The sequence below is a fragment of the Aplidium turbinatum genome, chromosome 8 (genome assembly GCF_918807975.1).
Source record: "Aplidium turbinatum chromosome 8, kaAplTurb1.1, whole genome shotgun sequence".
Lineage (NCBI taxonomy): Eukaryota > Metazoa > Chordata > Ascidiacea > Aplousobranchia > Polyclinidae > Aplidium > Aplidium turbinatum.
The window spans coordinates 19,396,949-19,412,510 of NC_137479.1; the positions used below are offsets into that span (position 1 = coordinate 19,396,949).

At 37.2% G+C, this 15,562-nt stretch overlaps 1 protein-coding gene across 3 annotated transcripts; it reads right to left on the minus strand.

Moving 5' to 3' along the window:
* Positions 1–1,843: 1,843 nt before the first annotated feature.
* LOC145775520 (LON peptidase N-terminal domain and RING finger protein 1-like) lies at positions 1,844–10,807 on the minus strand. Of its 3 annotated transcripts, none has more exons than XM_082586814.1 (15): positions 10,746–10,807; positions 9,781–9,937; positions 8,769–8,886; positions 8,411–8,585; positions 7,994–8,139; positions 7,695–7,813; positions 7,302–7,424; positions 6,767–7,076; positions 6,571–6,675; positions 6,288–6,426; positions 5,631–5,813; positions 5,317–5,475; positions 4,898–5,099; positions 3,549–3,653; positions 1,844–2,890 (listed from the first exon to the last, which is right to left on the minus strand). In XM_082586814.1, exons 2-15 carry the CDS (start codon positions 9,904–9,906, stop codon positions 2,735–2,737), a joined length of 2,166 nt encoding a protein of 721 aa, XP_082442940.1. In that variant the 5' UTR covers positions 9,907–9,937; positions 10,746–10,807; the 3' UTR covers positions 1,844–2,734. The 3 variants fall into 3 exon arrangements, with proteins under 3 accessions (XP_082442940.1, XP_082442938.1, XP_082442941.1); XM_082586812.1 differs by having other exon boundaries at positions 10,648–10,784; XM_082586815.1 differs by lacking the exon at positions 10,746–10,807 and adding an exon at positions 10,648–10,682 and having other exon boundaries at positions 9,781–9,845.
* Between the last annotated feature and the right edge of the window lie 4,755 nt (positions 10,808–15,562).

A 15,562-nucleotide genomic window follows, 5' to 3' on the forward strand; every position in this document is an offset into this window, starting at 1 on the left:
CATGCTTGGTTTGGTCAGCGGAGGAAGAGGAAGGGGGCGCCCAAAAACAAGACGGCTTGACACAATCGTAAATGACAGTGGTATGGAAGTGCATGAATTGAAGGAGGCGGCGTGGGATCGAGAGATGTGGAGAAAGATGACATATAGAGTGACCGAGAGTCGTAAACGACTGAACGGATGAAGAGAGAGAGAAAGAAACAAAACTGTATTTCTACAATACAAAGTCAATGAGATTTTTGACATTGTTTTCCAGCTAAGATGTTATCAACATTTGCATGAAAGGACGTTGTTTTGATTTTTAGGATGTTTGCTAAGTGTTTGTCGGTCAGTCTGTTTCTTTCTTCAGTTTTGATGTTTTTTATGGATGAAACTAACTGCTCGCAACAATATGTGCTGCCCCACATGCACAATGGCTTTCTGGACAAATTAACTAATTTATTAAATTCATTACATGAACGTTAGGCCTATTCTTTATAAAATAAAGGAAGAGTGTGTTCTCCGCGGAAAGTTTTCAAACTTTACTGCGCCCCGAAGAGCTGACTGGTTCATTTTAATTAGGCTAAGATTCAAAGTTCAAAATACTACTTAGAGTGAAAATGATTAACGGGCCGCACAAAAATCTCAGGCGGGCCGCACTGTGGCCGGCGGGTCGCAGGTTGGACATCCCTGCCTTAGACAATGATAGGCTAATCATGCTGCTGACAAAATCAGCCCAAATGCAACATTATGAAAAGCATCAATTGAATTCGAAAAAGTTGCTTTTTCAAACCTGATGTTTTGTAAATAGGCTACTGAAAATTGACAAAACTATTTAGAATGCTAAAAAAATATAAAAAGTCACTAAAACAAAAATTATGTCAAAATGCCTAGCTCAAAATAGCCTGCCAAATACATTAAAAAACGCCAAACGCTAAAACCGCCAACATGGCAATCCTTTTCAAGCCTCATCTTGGGCAGTAGCGTTTGGCTTCGTCCAGATGCTAGGCTACTATAGCTACGTCCATGGTTAGATGTCTTGCATGAAGATACGCGAGAACAAGAACGCGGCGTTGTCTTGCACCACGAGCCTCTCAAAAGACTCGGGGCTGTAGTCCAAAGTTACCCCATGGACTTCCGGTTAACGCTACTGAGCTTCTGGTACTAATATGATGATCCAAAAGAGTTCAAATATCTGCTGTACAGATGTTATAACTGAACCAATTTTCCAACGGATCGATCAAAATAAAAGTCAATATTTTAAGTAATTTGATGGCGCATTCGAACCAATTTAGAGTGTAGGCTTCATAAGCAGCCTCTAAATCTAAGGGAAAAGTCATCAAACTTGCCGAAAAGCTCCTACTCTCGAAGTCCAGTCAACAGAGTTATATCCATATATTGGATAGAAACAAATTCATGGTTAACCACTCCTCAGGTAATCTAAGGCTGTGATAACAACACGTGTGTTGTGTGTAGCACTTATGTAACCAATCGCAATTAAGATTTTTTCTTCAGAAAATTAACCGAAATTTTTAGCTATCACAATACACTCCGTCTCACACCCTTGTAAATGTTGAAAGTCTTGCAGTTCATTTATATTTATTTTTTTAATGCATAGCCTACGCTGTGAAGAATCTTCAACGTGTTTACCTAGAAATTGAAATAAATTCGTCTTCCGCGAAGAGCAGTTGCATTTGAAATGCAAACTAGAATATAAAAAGAACATTGTCAAGCCTTGAGGCTGTACTCTTGAGATGGATATCTTAAAACAGATCCAGATGCTTATCGGTTACGTAAGGAGTTTTTTCGGCGAGTGCAGCCAATACACTTGACTTTGCGGCGACACCATGCAAACCAATCATAAGCATAAGATTTTTTGACATTTATTTCACAGAAGGTTTTAAACGTAAAACAATTGCACGGGGAAAGCAAGACGCCAATTGTAAACTAAACCGTGGAATTTCAAGTAGCCAAACTGCCTTGTTCGAGAAAGTAATAAAGTAATCCCTGTTTGAACTGCAGCTGAAAACAAACTTGCATGTATGCAAAATCGTTTGAAGAACAATGAACAAAACTTCCGCTGCGTGCTTTTCAGTTGAAGTATGCAACAACGGAGTGTATCGCAACACCCATCACTTTGAATAATGTGTATTTGTGATAATCCTTAAGTTATTCTTTTCACATAAAACAATGTTAAATTATTTGGTGTGGGCATACTAGCAAACAAGGCGTTTTAGGGATTTGAGTGGGCACGGGTAAAGCTATCAGAACGAAAACGCATGGTGCAGCTTGGATCGAATTGACAACGACCCAGCCAGCAAAATCAGTCATTTTTACATTGATTTAACGTCTGCAGACGTTGAATCAATGTAAAAATGACAAGTTTTGCTGTCTAGGAAACAAATACTCAATGATGAAGATAAAAAATAAAATGGCACAAAAGACAAACAAGTATTGTTTTCACCTTAACTATGGTATGTACTGCTAGGTTGCGTGAGACCGTTGCTTTCAAGGAGTGTCGAACCACGTACCTGCCAGACACGACCATTTAACGCGGGCAAACAGTGTCACGGTAGCTGGAACTGCCGGTATGTTTTTGAAACAAGCAATACGTTTGATAAGAGCGTGTTCTTAAAAAAAGCATCGTTCGCTGAAAGGAAGAAGCCATTGGAAACACTTACCAAAATACAAATCACATGCAAATCACTGGAAGATTACACAAATATCAAAAAAATGAAACAAAAACATAATAAAGACTTTATTTTGCTTTTCTTCGTTGAAGGCATGTAAATATTCTGTGCATGACTACAAGTCTTTCATGGAGCGAGATTTTTCCTAAGATGGTCACTTTGATGTGGTCTTCAACAGGAAGAAGGGCCAGCACCCACCATAACCAATCGGGACCGTTTTCGGACTGCAGAAAACAAAAATAAATTAATTATTTAAAAGCAAACAGTAGTGAAGTTTAACATTCTTATTGTTTGCTTTGCAAAATTTTTATCGTAACTAAGAGTTAACGCTAAAATCACGACAAACGGAATATGATATCCCGAGGGATGTTGAAGAATAGCTTCTAAGAAAAGTGCTTATGAAAGGAGCAATCCGAGATACACCAACACAAGAGCAGTTCTACCACTTTTGATGACATTTTTATGGTTACGTAAAAAGTTACGTAAGCCAAGGAAGGCGCCATCGAAAGGACACACAAACTATCAGACGACAGTGATGTAACAGTAAGTTGATTCTTGTTAGAGCGACAGATGGAATGCTGTCATTAGTCTTTTCTCCGTTGAAGAGTACGAAATACAAACATGATAAAAAAAATTTAAACACATAATTTTAAATGTGATGGAGATTTTTCGTGTCACAAACGATGAAAGAGCCAACTGCACAGTGCGAGCTAACAAAAATCCGCTGTTGACAGCTTCAGCTCAGCCATAGTTGAAATATATTTTTGCACTCGGATACGAGTGGTTTTGTTACGGAGAGCACAAAAACTCCGCTCCAAGCAAGTTGCGGGTTGTTATCTTCGATCTAAGTTCTGTGACAACATGGCACAGCCGCCTACTCACATTAAAATTATTGTCCATTGAAGGAAAAGTTTCAAAGTGCTTCAAAATGTTCTCTTTCATTGTCGCGTCCAAATCGTCAAACCACTGTCGAGACTCGTCGTAAACCTGAAAAATAAACAGGTCAGTTAAATCTAAACAACCAGCTAAGTGAAACCAAGACTCTTTACGCCAATTGAAACAATACTCAGTCTGGTGACGTTATACTGACGTAGAGAAAAGCAGCGTTAAACCAAAATGACAAGCTCCACTAGAGCGATGGTTGATCGCCAATGCATATGTCTTTGTTCTGAGCCTTGAGGCGATGGCATGCTTAGCTGCCGATTGAGTCACAATCTGTTGCGTAATAAGATGCTTTGCCTGAGGATATTTTAACATACGATGTTTTTGTGTTCATCGCTAAAATTATGCCTTGTAACAGAAGTTTATCTGAGGGTGCTATGGCTGTTAATAATAAATATCAAATTTTGTCATTGAACATTGATTTAACGTTTGCTGACGTTGAATCAAGAAAAAATGTGTTTTGATGGGCCTGGTTCGCAATGACTCATTATACGTCCATGTCAATGTTATGTAACAGACCGTGTGTTGCGCATTTGAAGTTTTTTTCATCCAACTGAGTGAGATAATGCGGTGTGAGTTAAGACGGTATTAAAGCGATTTGCTTTTCTCATGTTGCTATGACAGCGTCGAGTAACCATTACGAAACAAAGCGCTAAATCTGGCTGATGATTCGTGTCATTTTTTAATGAAATTCAGGCAATAACAACTTTCAAATCTTTCAGTGCAGATTAAGCTTTTTAACGACAAATCAGTAATATCTCAAAAAAGCACATCTAGGGGTACCGGTATAAATTATATTTTGAGCCCAAAACACAAGCGGCGCTGCATTCGCCGATTCTAGCGCCAGATCGTTGTCATTAGTGTCAATGACAAAACGTTTTTTTGGATAACAATCAGCTTTTCAAAGGCCCAATAAGGATAACAAAAGAACAGCCAAGCGGCCTTGTGCAACTCATACTGCATTCAAGCTTGGAAGCAAGAAACCATTATACAAAAAACTTAAAAGTCAGTGAACCGTTCGGTTGTTATGTAATGGGAAAATGCCTGAGGGGCTGAACATTCTCCGTCTATTTGGCTGTACAAAAACTAGGTGTATGAGATAAGCAAATATGTTAAACTATTGCGATCAGGTCAGAACATAGCAAACTTGAATTTAAAAAATGAAACATTACCTATTTTTTGCGCACTGATTTTTTTGTCTGCAAATAAAAGCACACTTGGAAGAAAAACAGTTCTAATGTGAGCAGTAGCTTAACCTACATTTTTCCTTAAAGATATTTCAAACTCACTTGAGTACAAAGTCTTGCAGTAGCCTCGGGGTCTTCAACTTTGCAGTCAACAATGTACTTGAGCTTGGCTACGACATAGCCATCTTTAACTTCGCTTTCAACAGTTTGAAACCTTCGCATACCCGCACAGTCTACTACGGACCGTCCATCGCTGAAGTATTGAACATTACGCACTTTTAACAGTGTTCCAATTTGAACGTGCCTGAAAACAAAAGGTTGAAAAAACATTGAACTAATGTTATGTTTCAAAACTGCATTGAAATCGTGTTACGACGAAGCCATTCAAAAGTTTCGCAAAGCAATACAAGCCTTACAAATTTCAACCAAGGTAGTTCATAGCTCAGTATTCTAAACGAAACAACAATAGTGTTGAGAAGATGTAACAAAGGTAACTTTGTCTGGCTAGAAAATGTTATTACCTCTGTGATTCCTTGCCACTCGGCATGCACATGCCGAATGCCTTGTTGTTATATTCTAAGCACCGACGAAGCATCAGCTTGTACCGGGGTTCAAATATGTGCAAAGGACAAGGAACGGCAGGGAAGGCAAGCGTGCAAACGAAAATCGGCTGGGTCTCGCTAAATCAACACAATAAAAAGAATAATTAGAATTTAGTTATAATATATCCGACCCGTTCGTACAAATAATACGAAGTATTAAAACTTATTGAAATGTTAGTTTACTGAGTCTTTACCGCACAAGCACTCTGAATTGACATAGCGGTGAACCTCACCAGAGTTGAGATATTTCGGTTTCGTGTTGTTTCTTTCTTTTTTCGTACTGAACTGGAAAGTACCGTTTGACAATTGCGTTGGTTACGTAATCACAGTTAGGATGGACAACGCCGAGCGACTTGGAGAAGTAATCGCGAACGGATTGTTTGCATAGAGGGCACTGTGTGCCATGGTCAAAGCACCTGGAAAAGAAGTAAAATGCTTGAAACGGTCTGTGGTCGTATACTACAGAAAGTATCGTTGAACAAGCGTTCACTTATTCAAAGAGATCTTGGTCAAATTCTCTTATGAAAATTAGCTGTGAGTGAACTTTAACTAAAAACTAGAGCATGGTTACAAAACTTTTAACAAGGATTTTTTTTTAGAAGACGCAGTTTTGAGACAAATGTCGCATTAAAAAACCAGCAAAACTCAGGAAAAAGATGTTTGTTCAATAACAAACGTTAATCATACATTTTGCCGAAGTCTGTTCAAAATATTTAAGCGTGCAATTTTTTGGTAAAACACAGTTTTACAAGTACACAACAATTCGTCATTATCATTAACTCTGAACGATTCTTAATCTTAAGGCACACAGAATGTTTCGGCATAAATTTTATGTTGTTTCTAAATACCGTAGATGATGTGATGCAAAACTGATTGCTCGAATAACAAACCTCTCAATGCAGCTTTGGCAGAAGGTATGACCACACGGCGTGCACACTGGATCGTAAAACAACCTCATGCAAAGGCTACACTCAAAGTCCGTTGAGTCGATGACCGACGACTCGATAAGGCGAGGTAAAGGCTCGGAATCTGGAGATAACAAAGTCGGAATCAGTAAACTGTCATAAAACTCAGTTCTATCAAATTACAAAATAATATAATGTAACACTGTCCTTAAAGTTCACTAAATCAAATAATTACAAACTGATATAAACATATAAAGTGGGAGCTCACCCTTTTTACTGAAGGAAAATTCACCGTTGAAGGTGAGGCGGGAAAAAAATATTCGGTCGAGTGCTGACGTGGTTTCATCCAACAAAGGAGAATAGTGTTGTGTTTCTAAGGAAACAAAAAAAAGTTATAAATAGTTTTAACAACACAACAAAGTCAACAAGTTATTGAGTGAAAAATTGAAAAAAAATGAAATTACCTTTACGTTGGTGCGCGACATCCACGATCGAGTAGGGTACGTATGAATCTTTTTCCTGTGACTTTCTTTTGCGGGTTGACACGGAACAGAGAGATGAAACCATTGTTTCACTTTTACCCAGACCCGGGTTTTCAAAGTGAAGCTTGTGGCTTTGCAGTTCAACCTTGTGAAAATTAATGCTCGATTTGCGAGGCAGTTTTGGTTTTTCCACGTCATGAACAGGAGATGAGCTTTTTGTGCGCTTTTTTTCTCTAACTTCTGATGTGGGGGAAAAATCTTCATATAAACTTGAGACGAGTTTGCAAATAACCTAGAAAAAAATAAACCTGTCATTGCAAAACAAAATCCATAACATAATTTATTTGTCACGTTTCAAATCAACAATAACAAGTTTTTAAAAAAATGTCAAGCAACTCATTTATCCCAACCTAACTATGAATAATTTAAAAGTTTTTTTTTTAGAAAACATAAGACGTTGTTAGTCTATAAAAAAATAAATGTTACTGCAGTACTGCATCACAAACACTTCACTTACAATTTTAACTTTTTGTGTGATCACAGGGTTGTCTGGGTCAAGAACCAACGCCATTAAATAGGAAAACAAAGCCTCTTCATAGGAATGTTGACGATACAAGATTTCAGCTTTTATAAAATGAGACTGTAAAAGATCAATAGTGCAAATTACAAGATGACAACAACTTGTAATTAAATTCAAATAAATTAACTGAAATAGATCAACTTAAAAAAAACTTTGTGGCTGAGTTGAATAAACTGTAATACAAGATTGCAAATAACAAAAGTAAACATGAAACAGTCAAAGTACATATTATTCCAGGCCATTGAAATGGAGCAGTAACGATTCGACTTTGTTTTGCAAACTTTATTCGATAAATGCAGTTTGGTTGAAAGATAGAATCAAGTTATGTACCTTTGACCATTTGTGGGATATTCCTATTGCTCTTCTTGCATCATCAATGGCTGCTTCTAAATTTCCTAACAATAACTGTGCTTCAGCTCGATGTAGCAATGCAACATGACTATTTGGTGCTGAAAGTAACAAAAGAAAAAAACTGAATGATTATTGACAATCGCAACCTTTCATTTCAGTTTCGCATTGTGCAAACACTTCCATTGTTTTAAAACTTTGACCAAATAAATATGCCACAAATAAAGGACATTTTAAAAAATATGTTTGATTTTTTTCAGACATTGTTTAAGTGTACTTACCAAAAGTTAAAGCATTGGTAAATTCTTCAATGGCTTCCTGATATTGCTCATCATTAAAAAAAAGTAAGCCTCTGATCACCAAAGCTCTTCCCGCACTTTCCACTGAGCACCACTTTTTACAGACTTTGGATAAATTTATGTTGGTTCTAAAAGTAGCAATGACTTGTTATTGACATCAAGTAAAAACAATAAATTATAACTCAATGCACAGCACACAATACTTTAACAAAATGCTGCAACAATACTTTCAAAAATGTAAAAGCTTTATTTTCTTGTATCCTTTTTTCCTCAAACAAGTATTTACTCCAATTATTCACAATTGTTATGACTGTTTCAAGTCAAACTCACTAATATAATTTAACCTTGATAAGTAGCTATGTGTGCAAAAATATTTGCAGCATAGCAAATTTATCTTACCTATAAAATTTTAATTCTTCTTGGATGATTGGTATACCACAAACAAGACATTCATTCATCTCCTTTTCATGGATACAGTTGTTGCAAAATGTATGTCCGCATTGAATGGTGACAGGTTCATACAAAAGTTCACAACACCGCTGGCACGAAAAGTCATCAAGGGTCAATGAAGAACCTAAGTTGCAAAAATGAAATTAACTTTTTGATATAGATAATAAAATATCTTGCTATGGTTTTTGTCCCAGAAAGATAGTCAAATATCTTATGTTGAGCATAGTAACTTTAATGAACAAAATCTTAAATAAAGTTGTTAGTTGCAACAATCGTATGCATTAATTTTTTTACAATTTACACTAACTTTGTAGTAAATCCACATTTCCATAAGTTTTGAGCAAAAACTCTGATAAACGTCTGGTAAGCAGTGATATCGTTTGATTGCATGTCGTTGTGCTCAATGTAGTTTCAAATGGAGAAATCTATAAAAACAATATAATACAATGACTACACCAACACAAGGTTGTATTGATTAGGCTACTCAACTTAAGCAATAAGTGACTACTAGTCATAAGCTATATTCATTTATTCATTTCAATCTACAGCTATCTTCAATCGTTTGGGAACCTTTACAGGTTCATCATCATAATCCATCGTCGGTTTGTTCCCCACTAGTGGGGGTGGCCGATTGTTTCCGCGCAGCAATTGTTTTAATCCCTTTTCTCCATTTCACCCTGTCCCTTGCATCTTCCTCCTTCAGTCCGACTTTTTTAAATTCATCCTTCACTTGTTGTTTCCACGTTCTTCTTGGACGACCGCGTTTCCTCTTCCCATCCACCTTTAGATCTAGTGCCTTTCTAATAAAACTTCCTTCCTCCCTCCTTATCACGTGTCCATACCATCTTACTCCATTTGCCCTTGCCAGTTGGTCTATGGTCTCTCTCATCTCTAGCATATCCAACAAGTCTTCAGTCCTTTTTTCCCTTCTCGTTTTCACCCCACACAGGTTAAAAAGCAATATTGTTTTTTAAACAAATCATTCAGTTGTCTCTGAAACTATCTATGTGAAAGACATATTATATATTATACATTAAACAATAAACACTATTAATATGGTACCGGTACTATAAAAAGTGCTCAATGCCAAGCAAAGCAAATTACATTAAAATTAGTTACTAGTTCACTAAAAACTTAACAGCCTGTTTCACCTAAATAGAAACATCAGAAGGAACTTATTCAAATAGATTAGATTTGATTCAAATTAGATTCAATTACATTTATACATTAAGTTGGTCACCCACTACCTTTTAGTGTCAACAGCTACAATGCTAAATCCAGTGAAAACTATGCCAAACAATGTCAAATTTAATGCTCACCTGTTTAATAATGCTGTTCAAGACAGATTTCAGAGTTGGATAGCCTTCAGTGTATTGTTGCAAAACTGTAATTGTATTCATCAGTTTCCTTTTAACAGCTAATGTGTGCGTATGACGATTTATCATTTTCTTTAATACACACTCAGACAGTAGTAACCTGATTTATAAAAAAATGCAATAATCCATTTTGAAAATTAAATGTATAAGAGTAGATAGATTATTAAAACAGTAGTACGTTAAAGGCAGGTAGTGTTTATAAACTAAACGCTTGACTCATAGAAAATAGGTATAATAATCAATATTAAGTTAGGTACATTCTGATTAATCATCAAAGCAGCTTGGCCTGAGATACCGTACTTATTTAGTTTGTTATTGTTCATTTTAAAAATTGTTAGCCTATATTTTTTATACAAATAAAGACTGCTGCTTTCATTTTATGAGCAGTGATATAATATAACAGCAAATGACATAAATTATTACTGTTTTAAAAATTGTTCTTAACTAGTCTAAGCAGTCTGTCTTATCCAGTAATCAAACACTAGGATACCGTACCCTTATTAACATTACAAAACTACTGCCTAGCATATTAATATTACATACACTGGCCTAGCTTCTTTTTTAATTTTACAGTAATAAACAAGAATTTAGATAATTAACACTGCCGCAAAGACTGATAATTATTGTAGATTACAGTACGTCATATGCTAACAAAGTTGTTAAAACTAAAAATGAAGCTTTGCAACAGGTGCAAAAACAATATTTACTCAATACACAAAGTAAATAAAAGATCTGCCCAAAATTGCCAGCTTTTTGAGTGAGCTGCTTAACAAGCCACCTAGACCTCAGCTGAGGATGCACTTGACTGACCTAAACTTATTTGTGACCAGCTGAATTACTAGCGATATGTTCAGTTTCAGACAGGACACTTCAGCCATTTTTGTTCAGAATAGAATAAATCAACCTACTTGAGCTTTCATTTTTGGCACTGGTTCAGTGCTTTTAATTCCTTCCCACCTTATGAAACAATTTTTAGAGTTATGTAACCCAAGATTCAGGAAGAGAAAAGGTATTATGTAATTTTTTGCTGTGACGTAAACTAAGTGAAGCATGAAGCATGAAATGTACTGCAAAAAGTGGGGGACAAGCATTTTTTAAATCAATTAATATAGTATTTCGCTACAATGACTGTTTTTTCTTGAACAAAGACAATTTTTTCCATGTTTAAAAATATTTAAAATTTTTTTAAACTTTTCACTGTGGTAATTTGGTAAAACACAGAGATTAATATTTGAAAATCTTTGCAAGGATGCAAATCTCACTTTACTAAATGCTCACACGCTGTAAAAAGTATTGTATTTCAACCGATTGATCGCACAGTTATGAAACAAGTTTAGATCTTCCTCATAAAAGGATTACGTGTTGCTTACAATGATTCGTTTAAAATATTGCAAAATTTGTCTCGTTATGTCAGTGTCCGTAAATATCAAGTAACGAATATTAAGTAGCCTATTTAAGATGTTGCGACCGTGCCATGTAGGCTACTGATTGTCCTGCTTGGGTATCATCAAGGTATCATGCACGTTATGACGTCCGCGTTTTGTCGCTTCTAATTTTTTTCTAGACCTATGCTATTTTTAGCATACACTATTTTTTGTTGTGATGATCAGAAGTAAAAACAAGATGAACTGAATAATACTTATCTGTTGACGGGTGCGCTGATAGTCTACATAGCGACAACGCAAAAGAAGAACCGTTGCACTCACTCCTTAAAACATTTCACATCAGAACTAATGCGGGGCCTAATGTTATCTGATTGTCGTTCAGAATAGCGTACTTGTAATACTAGAGTTGGTCACAGCGGTAAACCATAATCTCTTCGTGGGAAAATTGTAACATAAGATTCCCGAATCCGTTCGTCTGTATGTATCGACCGAAAAAGAAACACTCCTTGAAACGTCTATTCAATAAGTGTATTCCTGTAAAATTAGCCCGCGGCTATCGAAATCGAGATGCAACGCCGTATACCTCTAAAACTGTCACTACAGAACAGATTACTTGGATAAAAGACGGAGAATTTGTCCAGCTAGCAAGCACTAAATAAACCAGTTAAATGTGCGACCGACTTCCAACAAACAACTTCAAGAACAAATCAGAAAAATTTGTGATAACTCAAAGGCACGTCAGCAGTAGTGTGACGCAATATTTCATGTTTAAACAGGTTTCCAACTGAAACAGGTTTAAACAGGTTTGACACAAGTCTTACGAACGATGGTGCAATTTTGGCTCATGTTTTAGGAATTTCCATTACGTAAGATTCAGTAGACTTGAACGGTTTTTATATGACGTTTGATTAGGTGAACAATTGTCTGGAACATAGCGGCCCCTAGTTATGACAGTCTGACATGGCATAACTAAAAAAAGAATTGACGACAATTGTGAGCCAATGAATAAAAACACATGATACACAAATTGTTTGAATCACTCACGTTTAAGTTAATACGCAAATGCAAAGGGCATGCAAAGAATGAACAGCAATAAGAATAAACACGACGATACATGAAATTGGTACCATAGGTAGTAGGTACACGCAAAAAATGACGCTATATACCATGGTTGCGATAATAACCGACTGTTCTGGGCTCAGACAAGTGTCGGCCACCGCAGACAAAACCAGGCTCAAACCCTAACACTTAGGTGTTCTTTACGGGGGCGAGGCACGAAATATCCCTCAACACATAGTCTACTTTCACTTTCCCCGTACTCTCATCATAGTTGCAGACGGCAACTTTAGCTCTACGAACCACAGGCTTCCCTTTCCTAATTTGTGGAACTACCTCATGCACCCTCCCAAGTTGATACTTCCCACGTTTACCAATGTCCTGGAGAGAACCTACCACTACAAGTTGACCAGGCTCCAAATTCTCGGCCATTTTTAGCCATTTTTTCTGGCCCTGAAGACCTGGCAAGTAAAAATCGATCCATTTACTCCAAAACTGCTGAGAAAGTGACAAATTGAACCGATAATCCCTTCTTAATTAGTCACGATCATGTGGTTGCCCAACAGCACAGTATGGGTCTAAGTATGGGGTCAAAAGTGAGGCAGGGGTGATGACAGTAAAATCCCTAGGGTCGTCACTCAAAGGTACCAAAGGGCGTTCGTTCACCATCCGAACGGCACTGCCTGTGTACGTAAGCAGTTCAATAAAATTGGGCTTACGAATTGAAGAGTCCAAAATGTGAAAAAATGCAATTTTAAATTGTTTAACCATTGCCTCCCAGGCGCCACCTTGCGCCGGAGCATACGGAGGTATAAATTCCCAGTTAAATCTCTCTGTCTCAGGGCGTTGTGAAATTCAGCTGATTCTATCAACTCGGGTAACTTATTAGATGCTGCATGAAAGGTGCTTCCATTGTCGGAATAGATAGCATTAACCTGCCCACGTAAATCTGTAAACCTTGTAAAGGCAAGTAAAAAATCACTCAGCGACAATGACGTAACCAGCTCAACATGAATAGCGCGAGATGCCATACATGTGAACAAGAGTCCCCAAGCTTTTTTGTGACTTCTACCTTCAACAAAGGTTAAAGGTCCAAGATAGTCTAAGCCGCAATCAAAAAATGGTTTCCTATGCGCAGTTGTGCGAGACAAAGGTAAATCAGACATGAGCTGCCTTATAGGCCGTGTTTTCTCAATCGCACATACACCACAATCATTAAGATACCTCTTCACGGAGGCATTACCATTAGCGATCCAAAACTTCTGTCGCGTAGACCAGTGGTTCCCAACTCATGGGTCGCGACCCAAAGTTGGGTCGCCTGATAATTTTTTTGGTTCGCTTGTTTTTCAGGCATATTGTATCTTGGGCGAAAGAAATAACAATAAAAAAAATTAAAAACGTGAAAAGATCGATCACAAAACTGGAAAATATACACACAAGTCAAGAAGCGTTTCATGTCGAGACATCGGAAGGCTTTGTAGCATGATCGCAGTGCAAGAAGTTTTAATAATTTTCGCTTTTATTATTGTTATTATTATTATTAAATGTAAACCCAAAAAAAATTTCAGTCTCAAACATAAATTAACTTGACAAAGTTACGGGATATATATTGTAACGTGCACTATATCTCACGAACGCTATGTCGGACAAACTATGACAAAGTTTTCCACACGTTGGATCACGCATAGTCTGGTGTGGTAAAACGCATCAAAGACAAAGCCCCAAGTGGTGTATGGACTCATTACTTTCTCCACAGAGAGGCCTTTGCTGCAAAAAAGCTGTCTCAAGAGCTGCACGAAGTGTTGAATGATGTGAAGTGTGTAAACTTCATCAAAACAAGTCCACCAAATCGGCATTTGTTTTCGTCTTTGTGGATTCTGATTATTATCAAGCATTGCTGTTGCACACAGAAGTACGATAGTTGTCACGAGGTCGTGTCCTGAAACCAGTTTGTAATTTGCGAGAGGAGATTGCTATCTTCCTGAGGCAACAGAACTGTGTGAGATTAGCGAGAAGTTTTTGCAAGAAGATTCCAAGGCAAAAGTTGCTTACCTTGCCGATATATTTGACTCTCTGAATTCTCTAAATTTATATATGCAAGGCAACGGTTTTACAGTGATTGATCGCGCCGCAAAACTTTCTGCTTAACACAAAAAACTCATATTCTGAAAAAGTTATGTCACCAGAGATGAGTACGATATATTTCCTCAGCTAACGCAATATATCTGTGGCAATGAAGTTGATATTAAGCAAGCGATAATTAGACACCTGGAACAGCTTGCCAAAAAGCTTGTGCACTACTATGGAGAATCTCTAACACTTAATAACTAAAATGATTGGATAATTGATCCATTGGTTGGAAAAGATCTGCCTCAACTTTCCATCCATGTTTCCATGTATCCATGTTCCATCCAGAACAGTTTATGGACATAACGACAGAAGTAGCAAACCGTATTTCTTTTGCGTCCTTCAAAGACAAATACCCCAAAGATTCTGCAAACATCCACTTTTGGGCTTCCATGTAGGCTACAAAGTGTATTCCACAGTTTCACAATTAGGGTTTCAAAAACAGATTCCATTTGCAACAACTTGGCTTTGTAAGATTGGATTTAGCGCCATGTGTGTATTGAAAACTGAACAGCGAAACCGGCTGAAATTTAAAGCTGACATGCGGCTATGCCAAAGCAAAATAACGCTTCGATTTCAAAAACTCACTGACAGCAAGCCAGCACAGCTATCTCATTAATGATTTGATAAACATATTATTTTCGGAAAAAGTTACTGCTTTTGTAGTGCTGTTTGTTTGCAACACAATCTTGTATGGCTTTTAAAATATTACGACAATTTGCTTGGGTCGCAAGATTTTAGCGAACTGAATTTTTTTTTTAAATGGGTCGCCTTAAAAACGAGTTGGGAACCACTGCTCTAAGCTATCAGCCGAAAATATAAAATCATCCATGTACATATTATTTGCAATATTGCAGAGAGTCAATTCACCAGCACTGCTGGGATTCTGCTCGATCATTTTCTTTATAGCCAAGCAAGCGATATACGGGCTACTCTTTATTCCCCAAGGGTGTACACAAAAACGAAATGGTACCATCCTACCATTTTCAAGGTCATCATCTTCAAACCACAATATACGAAACAAATTCCTTTGCGACTCAGGTAACTTTATTTGAAAGAAGCATTTAGTCACATCAGCCATGAGACCAAATCTACCAAGCCGAAATCTAGCCAAGACATCTACCAGAGGGTTTAACACGTCAGGACCCGAAAACATT